Source organism: Hyla sarda, chromosome 8 (genome assembly GCF_029499605.1).
Source record: "Hyla sarda isolate aHylSar1 chromosome 8, aHylSar1.hap1, whole genome shotgun sequence".
Taxonomy (NCBI): Eukaryota; Metazoa; Chordata; class Amphibia; order Anura; family Hylidae; genus Hyla; species Hyla sarda.
In genome coordinates, this window is record NC_079196.1 from 120,865,754 (window position 1) to 120,882,958 (window position 17,205).

Sequence of the window (17,205 nt, forward strand, 5' to 3'; positions counted from 1 at the left end):
CACAATCTGACCTCAATAAGTGGGTGGTCTTCTCAAATAGGGGGCCTTTAGAAGAGATGTCACTCCTTATTTCTGTGTTGGAGGAAATGCTTCACTAGGAACTATGAAAACCCTATACAACCTCCATATTGCCATGGATGGATTTGGACAATGCCAGGTCTGTGAGATGGCACTGTCCTTGCTCTGTTTTGTGTCTAATCGTTTTGATACGTTCCAAACATAAAAATTCAGAAGTTCTCATTCACTGTGAGGCTGTGTGATCTCCAGGGACACACTGTAGGAAATGGATAATTTGCAGTTTGTCATACAGGGTGTGGTGTGTACTTGGTTGGAATGTTTGAGTAACGCCATCTGTTTTCTCTGTTCTCATCTACTATTTTAGAATTTCTTCTGTCTGAAGATGGTGGTCAGCAGATGATCTCAATAAGTGACGCTTTCATTAAAGGTAAACTCTTTTTATTACTTATTTTATTTTATTATTTGCAAGTGGTTTAAAAAAAAAAAAATATATTCATTTTTATTTTTTGCATCTGAAGGTAAGGGTTTTAAATGGGCACTGTCATTATAACTCATTTTTGCTCTAGCACTCCTTATGGTGAATTAAAATCTTTCTAATGTATTTTGTTTAAAAAAAAAAAAAGGAAGTTTTCTATGTTTTATTTATGTCTAAAAAAGCTGTACCCCCCCAAATGTCAATTCAGACCGGTGATTCCGGGTCATACGGCTCTCTGATGACCCGGAAAATAAGGGTGTCCAAGACACCCACGATCCCCCTGAAGGGATAGGAGTGAGGTGGCAGGGGTGCCACCCCTCCTATCTCTTCTATTGGTCGGTCATAAGTGACCAACCAATAGCAGATCTGGGGTAGGGTTTAAAGTTTGGTTACCACATTCTGGCAACCTACAGTAGTCCGGGCAGAACAGGGGACCTGTCCTGTGACCGGCGCCAGAGGTCACGTACCATCGGCGGTGGCAACGGGCGGCGATGACGTGCGGCTGGCTCCCTGGTGCAGACTACGGAAGCCGGTCAGTTGCCTAGCAATGTCTGGTGGGCTACATTTTGGAGACCAATAATAACTCCCAGCATGCACGAATAGCAAACGGCTGTCTCACCATGCTGTGAGTTGTAGTTGCGTACCTCCAGCTGTTGCATAACTACATCCCCCAGCATGCCCTTAAGCAATCAGTACATGCTGGGAGTTGTAGTTTTGCAACAGCTGGGGGCACACTGGTTGGAAAATACTGAGTCAGGTAACAGAACCAAACTGAAGGTTTTCCAACCAGTGTGCCTCCAGCTGTTGCAAAAGTACAACTCCCAGCATGCACGGTCTGTCAGTGCATGTTGGAAGTTGTAGTTTTGCAACATCTAGAGGTTTAACCCCCCCAATTTTCCACCGCAGGGCAAACTGCTAATGTAAAACTCATCCTAAACCCGCCAGTGCGAATGTACCCTAAAAACACTACACTACACTAACACAAAATAAAGGGTAAAACACTACATATACACCCCCTTACACTGCCCCCCCCCTTAATTAAAATGAAAAACTTATTGTACAGCAGCATTTCGAAAACAGATCCTCCAGCTGTTGCAAAACAACAACTCCCAGCATTTCCGGACAGCCACTGACTGTCCAGGCATGCTGGGAGTTTAGCAACAGCTGAAGTCACCCTGTTAGGGGTATTTTATGCCAGTGAACCCAATGTCCACCCCTATGCAATCCCCAATTTAGTCCTCAAATGCGCATGGTGCTCTCTCACTTTGGAGCCCTGTCTTATTTCAAGGAAATGTGCCACATGTGGGGTATTTTCGTACTCGGGAGAAATTGCGTTACAAATTTTGGGGGGCTTTTTCTCCTTTTACCCCTTATGAAAAGGAAAAGTTGGGGTCTACAACAGCCTGTTAGTGTAAACATTTTTATTTTTTATACACTAACAGGCTGGTGTTGCCCCATACTTTTTATTTTCACAAGAGGTAAAAGGAAAAAAAAGACCCCCAAAATTTATTACGCAATTTCTCCTGAGTACCGAAATACCCCAAATGTCGGCGTAAAATGCTCTGCGGGCGCACAACAAGGCTCAGGAGTGAGAGCGCACTATGTACATTTGAGGCCTAAATTGGTGATTTGCACAGGGGTGGCTGATTTTACAGCGGTTCTGACATAAACGCAAAAAAAGAAATACCGACATGAGACCCCACTTTGGAAACTACACCCCTCATGGAACGTGACAAGCGGTATAGGGAGCCTTAACACCCCACAGGTTTTTGACAAATTTTCGTTAAAGTTGGATGAGAAAATGAAGAGAATTTTTTTTTTTTCACTAAAATGCTGGTGTTGCCCTAAATTTTTCATTTTCACAAAGGAAAAGCCCCCCCAAAATTTGTAACCCCATTTCTTCTGAGTAAGACTATACCCCATATGTGGATGTAAAGTGCTCTGCTGGCGAACTACAATGCTCAGAAGAGAAGGAGCTCCATTGGGCTTTTGAAGAGAAAATTTGTCCGGAAATTTGTGGAAGGCCACGTGTGTTTACAAAGCCCCCATGGTGCCAGAACAATGGACCCCCCCCCCCCCACGTGACCCCATTTTGGAAACTAAACCCCTCATGTAATGTATTAAGGGGTACAGTGAGCATTTACGCCCCACAGGTGTCTGACAGATTTTTGGAACAGTGGTCCGTGAAAATGAAAAATGTAATTTTTCATTTGCGCAGCCCATTGTTCCAAAGATCTGTCAAATGCCAGTGGGGTGTAAATACTCCCTGCACTCCTTATTAAATTCTGTGAGGGGTGTAGTTTCCAAAATGGGGTCACATGTGGGGGGTCCACTGTTCTGGCACCACAGGGCTTTGTAAACGCACATGGCCCCTTACTTCCATTCCTAACAAATTCTCTCTTCAAAAGCTCAATGGCGCTTCTCCTCTTCTGAGCATTGTTGTGCACCAGCAAAGCACTTGACATCCACACATGGGGTATTTCCATACTCAGAAGAAATTGGAAAAGAAAGTGGAATGTCCAGCGCAGTATAGGTCCAACAAATTCTCTTTATTGATTAAAACCCAGGATACATGGATGCAGCAGGCACAGGTGACGCGTTTCGGCTCACAAAGAGCCTTAATCATACAAAGTGTGTACAGCAAAACCTGTCTTTTATAGGGCAGACCATACCAGGTACCTCCCCCAAGAAATGGAGGGGGGAGGAAACCAGGTATGATCAGCCGACTTCATTTGCACAGGTGAACACGTCAGAGTAATGCCGTGTTTAGGCCCAGCAAATAAAGGTAGCATTAGTAAAACTTACACATACCAAGAAGATACGGGATACATATGAAATGATATGGTAAAGGATAAGATAATGTATGCTACAATAAAACATGATATAAGTAAGTTGCGATCAAAATGGAGGATAATAAATAAACACCTATAATACCAAATCTGCAACAAATATAATCATGTTAAAAGACTATATTATGTCCTATTCTCTCTCCACATATGAAAAAGGCTGACATATTTTTTTATTTTTTATTATAAATGTATAAAAAATAACTATAAATGTTTATGCATGATCTGGTCCGAATGTAGACTGCCTAAACACATGTGGAGAAGACATAGGAGGAACAAAAAAAGAGATGTACAAAAAAGAAAGAATGGGAGTCAGGGTACACATGAGAGACGAAGCTAAAAAAGTTTACCAGAAAGGTAGGGGCAAAAATTTTTGTCAAAATAATTACGGCAGGGTAAGGTACCATTATATTTGGAGGTCTGGAGTGGCGACCATACCAGACTTTAAGACATATCTCAATGACAATGTCCACAACCTGAAATTCACGGTCTCGTATCAGGAAGACTCTGTGAATTTTTTGGACCTTTGTTTGAGGGGATGTAGTGACGATGGCAGTATTACTACCTGTACGTACAGGAAAAATATGGCAGTAAACTCAATTCTGCATGCAAAATCTTGCCATCCCCCCCATGTGGTAAAAAACCTGCCTGTGGGGGAGATGGTGAGAGCACGCAGAAACTGCTCTGCGGTTTCCGATTTTGAGCAGGAAGCCTTGCAGATTCAGACACGTCTTTTGAGTCTGGGTTACCGAATTCAAGACATCAATCTGGGCATAAGAGTTGCCCAACAGAAAGATCGTAGAGCACGTATCCATCCAGTGCATACCCGCAAAGATACATCTATCAAATCAGGTAGGGACTCACCTGTAGTATTTTCCACCAAATATAGTAATGAATATTCACAAATTTGTGACATCATACACAGGTACATATGCCCATTATAACCTGCAATCCTGCCTTTCATGGAGTCCTGTCACAAGGGTACAGGTGCGTATTCAAAAGAGCCCCAACTATTTCCCAGAATATTTCTCCTAGTTTATTTGTGGAGAGTACCTCCGTTCACCAACCCACCTGGCTCCGTCATTCCGGCTCCTTTAAATGTGGACACACAGTGTGTATATGCTGCAAATTCATGAATAATTCGCGCTCTGTGGTGTCCACCTCTACGGGAGAGGTCCACAACGTTGGACAGTACATTAACTGTAATACCTCCAATGTTGTGTATGTCTTTACCTGTGTGGATTGCCAGGTACAATATGTGGGGTGTACTACGACCCCACTTAAGGTACGGGCCCGGAAACACTTGTCGGATATTAAGCATTTGAACACTAGACATAAATCTATGGTATCGCGACATTGTGTGGAAGCGCACCATGGTAACACCTCCTCCCTTATATTACAGGGTCTCGAACGGGTTATACCACCCGTGAGAGGGGGTGATGCCAGACAGAAACTTTTGGATCGCAAAGTGTACTGGATTTTGAGACTCGATAGCCGGGTCCCTAAGGGGCTCAATAAGAGATTGGACACCATCTTACATTATTGAACTAGTATATTAGGTATCTCTTTTGTTTAGATGGCACCAATCTGCTTATTACCTGAACACACACAGTCTGCTAATTACATTACTTGGAGAGTGGTATCTTACCCTGCTGTAATTATTTTGACAACATTTTTTTGCCCCTACCTTTCTGGTAAACTTTTTTTTTTTTTTTTTTTTTAGCTTTGTCTCTCATGTGTACCCTGACTCCCATTCTTTCTTTTTTGTACATCATCTCTTTTTTTTGTTTCTCCTATGTCTTCTCCACATGTGTTTAGGCAGTCTACATTTGGACCAGATCATGCATAAACATTTATAGGTATTTTTTATACATTTATAATAAAAAAAATGTCAGCCTTTTTCATATGTGGAGATAGAATAGGACATAATATAGTCTTTTAACATGATTATATTTGTTGCAGATTTGGGATTTTAGGTGAGTATTTATTTATTTATTTATTTTATTTATTTATTCTCCATTTTGATCGCAACTTACTTATATCATGTTTTATTGTAGCATACATTATCTTATCCTTTACCATATCATTTCATATGTATCCCGTATCTTCTTGGTACGTGTAAGTTTTACTAATGCTACCTTTATTTGCTGGGCCTAAACACGGCATTACTCTGACGTGTTCACCTGTGCAAATGAAGTCGGCTGATCATACCTGGTTTCCTCCCCCCTCCATTTCTTGGGGGAGGTACCTGGTATGGTCTGCCCTATAAAAGACAGGTTTTGCTGTACACACTTTGTATGATTAAGGCTCTTTTTTGAGCCGAAACGCGTCACCTGTGCCTTCTGCATCCATGTATCCTGGGCTTTAATCAATAAAAAGAATTAGATGGGCCTATACTGCGCTGGACATTCCACTTTCTTTTGTATTTCCATTTGGCGCTGCCCACGCCAGTCCGTGTGCACGGCGCTTGAGGTAGAGAGCTGGACTTACTTCTACATACCTGTTACTCAGAAGAAATTGGGTTACAAATTTTGGGGGCATTTTCTCCTATTACCCCTTGTAAAAATGTAAAATTTTGTGGGGAAAAACAGCATTTTAGTGAAGAAAATATATATTTTTTAATTTACACATCTGATTATAATGAAAAGTCGTCAAACACCTGTGGGGTGTTAAGACTCACTGGACCCCTTGTTACGTGCCTTGGGGGGGTGTAATTTCCAAAATGGTATGCCATGTGGGGAGTTTTCTGCTGTTATGGCACCATAGAGGCTTCCTAAATGCGACCTGCCCCCCAAAAAACATTTCAGCAAAATTCACTTTCCAAAATCCCATTGTCGCTCCTTCCTTTCTGAGCCCTCTACTGCGCCCCCCGAACACTTGACATACACATATGAGGTATTTCCTTACTTTTTCTCCTATTACCCCTTGTAAAAATTCAAAAACTGGGTCTACAAGAACATTTTCTGTGAAACACCTAAAGGGTTAACACACTTACTGAATGTCCTTTTGAATACTTTGATTGGTGCAGTTTTTATAATGGGGTCATTTGTGGGGTATTTCTAATATGAAGAACCTTCAAATGCACTTCAAAACTGAACTGGTCCCTGAAAAATTCTGTGAAAAATTGGAAAATTGCTGCTGAACTTTGAAGCCCTCTGATGTTTTCCAAAAGTAAAAACATGCCCACTTTATGATGCAAACATAAAGTAAACATATTGTATATGTGAATCAATATATTATTTATTTGGAATGTCTATTTTCCTTACAAGCAGAGAGCTTCAAAGTTAGAAAAGTGCAAAATTTACAAATTTTTCATCAAATTTGGGAATTTTACACCAAGAAATGATGCAAGTATCAACAAAATTTTACCACTAACATAAAGTAGAATATGTCACGAAAAAAACATTCTCGGAATCAGAATGAAAAGTAAAAGCATCCCAGAGTTATTAATGTTTAAAGTGACAGTGGTCAGATGTGCAAAAAATGGCCGGGTTCTTAAAGGAGCTCTATAGTGCTCTGAACTTTATTCCCGAAGGATAGGGGCTAATTTTTAGATCGCAGGGGTCCGAGCGCTGGGGCCCCCCATGATCTCCTGTCCGGGGCCGCGGCAATGTACAGAAAACGGGGCGTTCCGTCCAGGCATGATGTGGCAGCCGGCATGCCTCTCCATGTATCTCTATGGGATTCATGGAGGGGCGTGCCGGCTGCCACATCATGCGGGGACGGAACGCCCCCTTTCCTGTACATTGCCGCGGCCCTGTACAGGAGATCGCAGGAGAGCCCCAGTGCTCGGACCCCCCCGAGATCTATAACTTATCCCCTATCCTTCTGATAGGGGATAAAGTTCAGAGCACTACAGATCTCCTTTAAGGTGAAAATGGGCTTGATCCTTAAGGGGTTAAAGGGGTACTCCGGTGGAATTTTTATTTATTTATTTATTTTTTAAATCAACTGGTGCCAGAAAGTTAAAAAGATTTTTTGATGACTTCTATCAAAAAATCTTTACCCTTCCAGTACTTTTTAGCAGCTGTATGCTACCGAGGAAATTCTTTTCTTTTTGAATTTATTTTGTCTTGCCCACAGTGCTCTCTGCTGACAACTCTGTTCGTGTCAGGAACTGTCCAGAGCAGCATAGGTTTGCAATGGGGATTTTCTTCTTCTCTGGACAGTTCCTGATACAGGCATCAGGTGTCAGCAAAATTAGTGAGGCCTTAAAGGGGTTATCCTGGAAAAAACTTTTTTATATATATCAACTGGCTCCAAAAAGTTAAACCGATTTTGTAAATTACTTCCATTAAAAAATCTTAATCCTTTCAGTACTTATGAGCTGCTGAAGTTGAGTTGTTCTTTTCTAAGTGCTCTCTGATGACACGTGTCTCGGGAACCGCCCAGTTTAGAAGCAAATCCCCCTAGCAAACCTCTTCTACTGTGTGCAGTTCCTGAGACAAGCAGAGATGTCAGCAGAGAGCACTGTTGCCAGACAGAAAACAACAACTCAACTTCAGCAGCTGATAATTATTGAAAGGATTAAGATTTTTTAATAGAAGTAATTTACAAATCTGTTTAACTTTCTGTAGCCAGTTGAGATAGATAGATAATATATATATATATATATATATATATATATATATATATATATTATGTATAAAAAGTTTTTTCCTGGAATACCCCTTTAAATTCGCTCCACTGTTCTTCTACTGAAATAGAATTTTTGGACTTGCTGATCAGAAAGGATTCTTTGGGGGGAATCAATACCCAACCTTTTTTTTAAGCCAGTAGATATTAATATTCTACTCCAATTCAATAACTCACATTTTCCAAAATGGATCCACATTGTGCCCTACGGGCAATATTTGCAGATCCGTAAGAACTGTACTTTGTTTGAAGATTTTTCCAAACAATCCCTTATTCTATGTGACCAGTTTTTAGAAAAGGGTTACCCCAAATCTATACTTTCACAGGCTTTTAATAAAGTCAAGAATAAACAACGATCCGGCCTTGTATCCCCTAAACCCTAGCCTTCACCACAAAACATGACGAATGGACAGGAAAATTCTAACAAATATGGATATAATTTCATTTCTAACTTTAATTGTGCTGCAAACAATATCAAATTAATCCTTGGAAAATATTGGTCTATCTTAAAGGGTGACCCTGTATTGGGTAATCTCCTCCAGCTCAGCCTGGGATTACTTTTCACAGGTCTAGTAACCTGCAAAATGTAATTGCCCCAAGCAGATAAAAAAAATGACAGTCTCAGTAACACAGCTGATACAAGCAGTGCCATACAGAAGGGCATCTTTCCATGCAACAAAACTAGGTGTAAATGTTGCTCTATAATTGGGTGTTCAAAATATTCTTTAATTTCCAATATAAAAAAAAAAAATGTATTCCATCAATGTTTTTAGTAATTGTTACTGTATGTACACACTTTTCTTCTTGTTCATGCGGTCTTCAATATGTGGGCCGCACCGTTCAGATGGTGCGGTCCCGCATTAATAAACACATATCTAATGGGAAGAACAGTTACATGCTACATAGCGTGTCCCGCCACCTATCACTTAAACATGATGGTAATTTTGATGTTTTACATTGTCATCAATGAAACTATACCTCCTTATGCACATAACAGATTCCAAAAATTGATCAATAGGGAATTCTTTGGGATATTTACTCTTGACACACTTTTTCCTAGCGGTTTAAATGAGACCGTTGAAAATGCACCTTAGCATGTGACGGTTCCTATGTTTTATTCATGATGAAATGCTGTGGTTTTCATGTATTTTAATATCTTTGTAGTTATATACTTTTGTATGTCTATGTAAGGGTTAATGGTGTTATATAAATACCACTGACCTCCCTTGTTCCCAATATGCCCGATGAAGCGGAGTACCATGAAACGTGTTGCATGATGGTTAATAAATCCTTCTAACCTTGGAAGAGTCTCGGCGCCTCAGTGCTTGATCCTGACATTCTGCTGGAGGTGTTTGTTGGTGTGGTGATTGACTGTGCAGCACTTCACGTCACCAAAAAGGATTATTTTGTTTGTCTCCCAAAAGATGTGATTGGCAAACAAACAAGTGTTTTCTCATTAGTCAGCTAATCGCTGGCCCTTTTACACAGACTATCAAGGAATGAAGTTTTGTTTTCCCGTTAATCTGTCAATGTAAGGGGATGTCTGGTGACACGATTTCTGGGCATCTTATCAATGCACCGGGAGTATGTGGTCATTCAGATGGAAAGATAGAAGAAGAAGATAGTCTATAGAAGATAGCAATTAAAATAATTGCTTTAGTTTTGTTTATAGTCATTTACCATTGAAATTCTGCCAGTTGCACCAAAAACTGGTGCACAAGCTTTTCACTGTAGTTGGTAAAAGGGCAGGGCTTCAACAGAAGAACATGGCTTAAAATGGATCATCATGTTTCAAAATTGGTGCTTTTAAATTTGGTACATTTTAGGCTGCATGGTATTTCAAAAAGAATGAGCCACTTTAATACATCTGGCAAAATTCACATTGCCTAAGAATGACACTATTGTTATAAAAGTGCCCCAGTCATGTTTGAAATTCAAGCTACCGAAATGTGACTTATAGCATTCTTACTTAGCTTATCACTTATTTGGCTCAGACTGTTTGGATTTCCACTGGTAATTACAATGAAGAGGCCTCAGTACTAGTAGTTAAAGGCTGTGGACATCTTTGCACTTACCAATTTATTTATATTTGTTTGTTTTTCTAAATGCAAAATGAAGCAACTTTCCAAATAGTCTTTATTAGAAATTTCCTACCTTACCTTCCTTTTACCTGCTGCTCTCTGTGTTAGATATAGCCGTAGCGGAGAGTTTACAGCTCTCATAGTATTCGGGGAAGGGAAAGCCTGAAGGACAGCTCACACAGGATAAAAAGATAGGAGATACTGATACAAAACATTCTGCTGGGAGAATCATTTAGGCTGTACATACAAGTATACAGAGAAAATAGTGCTAATTCCACATATTGTAGATTATGTAGAAGCAATTGTAAGACCTAGGAAGAAATAGGAAAAATAATCTTAGTGGATTAAGTCTGCATTCAGCACTTCAGGTTGTGTAAATCTATAAATATTTCTCCAAACAATTTCCCCAAAGGGGGTTTTAAACTTTAACTAATGGTGATATTAAATGTCTGGTAGTACATAAGTACATGTTTTTTTTTCCCTATGTACAGTAATCTGAGATAGTAACAGTAAAAGTAATGAAGTTATTTAGTGTCTCTGGCCTGTTCAGGATAAAAAAATGTATTTACTGAATGCTTTTAATTCTAGAGTCTCTGTTCAATAGACGTGTGGAGGAGAAATCTAAAGACCTTCCATTTACTCCATTGGGTTGGCACCATAATACCCTGGATCAGCTGCGAGAAGAAAATGGAGAAAAACAGGCAATGGAAAGACTCTTGTAAGAAATGTCCCTGCTTACGTTTCAGTCCGATGAAGTTGCAGAATATTTAGTAATATTTATTTCCTTTCATTTTCTTTCAGATCAGCCAACCACAGTCACATGATGTACCTTTTACAGCAGCTGCTGTATAATGAGTCTTTGTCTCTCTCTTGGCGTGACATTATTGTGCCAGTAGTATGCCAGGTGGTGCAGACTGTCCGACCTGATGTGAAAAATGATGATGATATGGACATTCGCCAGTATGTTCACATCAAAAAAGTAAGTCATTTTATGCAATAGCCGACTGTGGACAGTGTATGTGAAGGAGTTGAACAGTGAAAATGATCTTCTTTACTATCTACAGAATAGGGGAGACGTACCATCTACAACACTCACTCTCACTGAGAGTCTGGGTCCCATTCCAGAGATCGCAGGGGGGGCCCAGCAGCCATAACCCCTGCAATCTGATACTTATCCCCAATCCTGTGGATATGGGATAAGAACATTTTATCCAGACACCTGTCCTCTCTGATGTTCTTTTATTTAGATATAAACCTGAATAGTCTGAAGAATTGATTATATAAATCTATTTGCATCTTATATCTTTGTGATTTATAGTTATATAGCATTTTTCTAGTTTATTTCACCTGTACCCGGACTAAACATTCTGTTCTTCATTGGCTGTTTGACTTTACATCTTCATTGAAACAAGTTCACTGAAAAATTATTGAATATATGTGAAACATCACATAAAATAATTGCTGAATACCACCAAATTTCCATGCAGCAGACCTACTACAATATAATGCACAGTAAAGCAATTGCACAAACCCCAGCATTTAAGCATAAAATAAAGTGCAACAACCATAAACGGGAACAAATGAAATGAAGTGCAATGTACCACACCTAGTACATGTTCTATACCTATACATGCACTATACCTAGTAGATATAGTCTAAAACTTCATTGAAAGAAACACAGGAGCACCAACCAGGACGTAGATTTCAGTGTGGAAATTTCTTCTAGGAGTCAAGAGGCTGGCCTTGTGCCATTGCTTTGCTATGTAGTGAGGGGTGCAATTGCAATTATTTTATAAAACCATGCAGTCTATGTGAACATGCCTTTAACCCCTTAAGGACTCAGCCCATTTTGGCCTTAAGGCCTTTACGTTTTCATTTTCTCCTCCTCGCCTTCTAAAAATCATAACTCTCTTATATTTTCATCCACAGACTAGTATGAGGGCTTGTTTTTTGCGCGACCAGTTGTCCTTTGTAATGACATAACTCATTATATCATAAAATGTATGGCGCAACCAAAAAACACTATTTTTGTGGGGAAATTAAAAAGAAAAACGCAATTTTGCTAATTTTGGAAGGATTAGTTTTCACGCCGTACAATTTACGGTAAAAATGATGTGTTCTTTATTCTGAGGGTCAATATGATTAAAATGATACCCATTATTACATACTTTTATATTATTGTTGTGCTTAAAAAAAATCACAAACTTTTTAACCAAATTAGTACGTTTATAATCCCTTTATTTTGATGACCTCTAATTTTTTTATTTTTCCGTATAAGCGGCGATATGAGGACTCATTTTTTGCGCCATGATCTGTACTTTTTTTTGATACCACATTTGCATATAAAAAACTTTTAATACATTTTTTATAATTTTTTTTTTATAAAATGTATTAAAAAAGTAGCAATTTTGGACTTTTTTTTTTTACGTTCACGCCGTTCACCGTACGGGATCATTAACATTTTATTTTAATAGTTTGGACATTTACGCACACGGCGATACCAAATATGTCTATAAAATTAATTTTTTTACGCTTTTTGTGGGTAAAATAGGAAAAAACGGACGTTTTACTTTTTTATTGGGGGAGGGGATTTTTCACTTTTTTTTTTGACTTTTTAATTTTTTTAAAAATTTTTTTTACACTTGAATAAGGGGACTATTCATAGCAATACCATGATTGCTAATACTGATCTGTTCTATCGGTCATCTGCTGTTCTGGTCTGCTCGATCACAGACCAGAGCAGAAGACGCCGGGAGCCGGAAGGAGGAAGGTGAGGGGACCTCCGTGCGGCGTTCTGAATAATCGGATCCCCGCCGCAGCGCTGCGGGCGATCCGATCGTTCATTTAAATCGCGCACTGCCGCAGATGCCGGGATCTGTATTGATCCCGGCACCTGAGGGGTTAATGGCGGACGCCCGCGACATCGCGGGCGTCGGCCATTGTCGGCGGGTCCCTGGCTGCGATCAGCAGCCGGGATCAGCCGCGCATGACACGGGCATCGCTCTGATGCCTGCGGTTATGCACAGGACGTAAATGTACGTCCTGGTGCGTTAAGTACCACCGCACCAGGACATACATTTACGTCCTGCGTCCTTAAGGGGTTAAAGGGATTTTCCCATAATATTAATTTAACCCCTATCCATAGTATAGGGGATTACAAGCAGATAGGTGGGTGTCTGACTGCGGGAACCTCTGGCGATTCTGAGGATGTAGACACAGTTGTCCCTGGAGTGAACGGTGTGGACCACACCTGCACAGCCACGGCTCCAATCATTTTCTATTAGGTCACTTTACATTTTCACACGTCGTCCGCACAATTCACTCTGGAGACAATTATGTCCCCATCCTCAGAATTGGTAGGGGATTCAGCAGTCAGATAGGGGATAACTTAATGAGATGGGAATATCGCTTTACACTGCTGCTTTAGCCTATAAAACCAAACTGTAAACCTTCAGAGGTTGCAAAACTACAACTCCCAGCATGCCCTGACATCTAACAGCTGTCCAGGCATGTTGGGAGTAGTAGTTTTGCAACTCCCAGCATGCCTAAACTCCCTGTCCTTACACAATGACACAGGAGCAATACATCCCCATATATTACATCATGCTGTTACTGACCAAATCCTGTATACTGAGACCAATATTACCAATAATACCAGTATACAGCGAGGAATATTATCACTATACATATCACCATCATACTATTACTGACCTAATCCTGTATACTGAGACCAATATTACCAATAATACCAGTATACCAGAAGAAATATTATCACCATACATATTGCAATCATACTCTTACTGACTAAATCCTGTATACTGAGACCAATTATACAAATAATGCCAGCATACAAGGTGGAAATATTCCCCACATACAGTGACCATATAGTGGTAGATATCAGCTCTGCAGACCATATAAGTCATTACATACTGTTACATCAGGTGACGTCTTCTTTGATAGGAGTCGTTTGCTTTCCTTTTTCTTTTCCATCCGGCCCAGACAGTCATGTGGATTTCTTCCAGTCACCTTCATCTCCACAGAACCTGCCAGACAAACATTTTAGTTTTTGCACTTTTTCAGCACCTATAGCTTTCCATACAGTGATAATAAACCTTCAGTGTCCCACACAGCTAAGAGGGTAGATAAATGGGTTGGGGAAAAGTAGTCACTTAAGTAGGTAGACAGGCCCCTTCACATGGTTTTCCCATTTACACAGGTGCCCCGAGTAGGTAGCTGCCCCTTAGACAGTAGCAGCCCCCTATAGGTAGCGGTTACTTCTTGTAGGAAGGTCCCCTGTAGATAGTTGCAGTCCCCCCATATATAGTAACAGTAGCCCCCCTTTCGGTAGTAGGTAGTAGCAGACCCCTTTTTAGGTAGTGGTTGTAGCAGTCCCGTTTAGGTAGTTGTACTAGCACCCCCCCCCCCCTTAAGTAATAGTAGCCCCCTTTAGGTATTCATAGTGGCCCCTTCAGGTGTTAACAGTAGACCCCTTGCTACTGTTGCAACATGTCCGTTATTTTAGCAAAATATCCATTAAAATAAGACATCTGTCATCCTTGATCCGTTATGAACAGTTTTGTAATCTGTCTTTGTATGATCCGTTATTGCATAATAACAGGTCTTTAACAGGGCAGCTTCTAACGGTAGTGTGAATCAAGCCTAAGGCTGTGCACTACCATGACGTTGCAAATAATTATTTTTTTGTTAGCATTGAATTAAAAATGTTGCACTAGGTTTTAGTCTGCAGTCTCCATTACTTCCCCCATTTTCAGACCTCCAGTTGGCAGCTTGTTCTCTTTCCTCATGTGGGTGTGTCATCCCATTAATACATGTTTCAAGTCTGTGTTTTCAGGAGTCTACAATTTGGTGTGGCTTCTCTGCTTTCTCCCTACACATATGCACAGCCCATGTGATTTGCTCCTGCAAACTGCCTTGTGTCCTTCCTCCCTATTCCCAGCCAATTTAAGGTACCCTGTCCACACTGTTGTACAAACCCCTCCAGGTCAAGGACTTAAAGGGGTTATCCAATGATAAAACAAAACAAAAATCAGCATAGGACATTAACCCTGCATCTATTATTCCACTGTGACCTTTTAATCTTCTGTATGTGGCTCTGATACACCTTTCTGCCCTCCTTCTTGTTCCCTTCCCCATCTTTAAACTACAGGTTCCAGCATTATTTGCTGCCCCTCTGTGCTCACTTCCTCCTAACTGCTGTTTTCTGCCCCAGTCCCTTGGCCAACCCCAACACTCGGAATGTTACTGTGTGTGTGTGTGTATATGTGTTAAGGCTAATTCATTAAGCCTGTATTTGTGGGAGGGGCAGGATTTCGCTATAAGAACCCGCGGCGGTACCTGTGCTCGCCGCCGCGGGTTCGTCACGTGATGAGTGGTCAGCTGACACACAGAGTCAGCTGACCGGAAGCTGTCTCTAGTGGTGCGGTACGGGTAAGTGGTCGGGGCTGTCCTGGGTGGCGGCGTTTCTCCGCAGCCACCTCTCCGGAGGTAAGCCGGAGTCCGGGGGTGTACCAGGCCCCGGCCCCAGTTTCGGCAACAGGGGGACACGCGTCCCACGTGGCCTGTTTTCCTCTACCGGCCGGTCAGGCACGGCAGTGTATTAAGAGTCCCCACCGGCAGTGGGACTCGTGACGGGGGCATGCTGCTGTTGTCTGAGGATGGCTGCACGAGTCCTCGCTCCCACACGAACCCCCGTGGCAGTACGGAACCGGCATGTCTACAGCCGGGTCGGTGCTGTCACCTTGGGTTTTCTGCCTGGTAACTAGCCCCTGCTTGTTGTATTGGGGGAGCTTACAGGCTATCATCATACCCCCCGGCGCCTGTCATGGTTATGTAGTGTCTATCGTGTGTCGGTTACCGGGTCCAAAACTGTGTGGTGGGGGATTAGTCACATGCGGTTATTTTTATGCCGGCACGTTCTCTGGCTGTTCAGCTCTGCACTTTACTATAAGGGGTTTATTTATTTTTCGGCACGTTCTCTGGCTGCTCAGCTCTGCACTTTACTATAAGGGGTTAGTTATATGCCAACATGCTCTCCGACTGCTCCGCTCTGCGCATTACAGTAAGGGGTTAATTATATGCCAGCACGCTTTCGACTGCTCCGCTCTGCATATTACAGTAGGGGTTAATTACATGCCAGCATGCTCTCTGGCTGTTCTGCGCTGCATATTACAGTAGGGGTTAATTATTCGCCAGCACGCTATCTGGCTGTTCCGTTCTGCACATCACAGTAGGGGTTAATTATATTTTCTCAAGTCCCACGAGTGATGCTCAGCTGAGTATTGCAATCTTTGCTTCCGCATGTCAAGGGTCCAATGGGGTCAGCAGATGCCATTGTTTAGGGGGCGGCACTCACTGCAAGTTGTTTGTCAAGCATGTTCGTATTATTAATTCTTTAGCAATCCGTCCATTATATCCAGTCATTCCCTTAGCATTAGGCCTGCTGCACCGCGGCGTCACATCATGGTGTGCCAGCATACGTGGTTAGGTAATAGGGGTGCTGGGGAGCCAGTACCTACATGCGCTAAACCCCCATTCCATAGTCGGTAACGCACAATGCATTTCAGTCATTGGTCATGGGGTTGTTGCACCAGTTAATAGCGCTGTGTTCTCATTATGAGTTTTGCCCTCTATTTTTCAGGTGTACTCCTACGCGGCAGTATATGGCACAACTCAGGCTGCCTAGATAGGTTACAGGATAGTAGGGAACAGGAGTTTAGTAAGAGGTTCAGTTAGGTAGGCTCGCTATACGATTCAGCACCGACTACACAAATAAATATATATATATATATATTACAAAATCTCCCCAATAAAGCTCTACTAAAACATAATATATATATATATATTGTATATATATATATATATATATATATATATATATATATATATATATTAAAAATACACACATATATTTGAATAAAAATACATATACACACATGTATTTTTTTTTTCATAAAAATAAATGTGTGGATTATATAGAATTTTGTATATTATATATAATCTGTGTTTTTTCAGCCATGGTGCCTAAAACTTCCAGCATGCCCAAGCAACCAAAGGCTGTCCGGGAATGCTGGAAGTCTTGGTTTTGCAACAGCTAGAGGAGCACTGATTCGTAGTAAAGTCGTAAAGGAGG

At 41.2% G+C, this 17,205-nt stretch overlaps 1 protein-coding gene across 8 annotated transcripts in view; it reads left to right on the plus strand.

The window, feature by feature from the left end:
• PIKFYVE (phosphoinositide kinase, FYVE-type zinc finger containing) overlaps positions 1-17,205 on the plus strand; it is a 301,144-nt gene that overhangs the window by 99,214 nt on the left and 184,725 nt on the right. For all 8 annotated transcript variants that reach the window (XR_008847336.1, XM_056536875.1, XM_056536878.1 and 5 more), the window contains 3 exons: positions 383-445; positions 10,644-10,773; positions 10,857-11,034. Coding sequence is in view for 7 of the 8 variants with exons in the window: in XM_056536875.1 (XP_056392850.1) it covers positions 383-445; positions 10,644-10,773; positions 10,857-11,034 (371 nt within the window). In the remaining variant the exon portion in view is untranslated. The remainder of the gene's footprint in view (positions 1-382; positions 446-10,643; positions 10,774-10,856; positions 11,035-17,205) is intronic.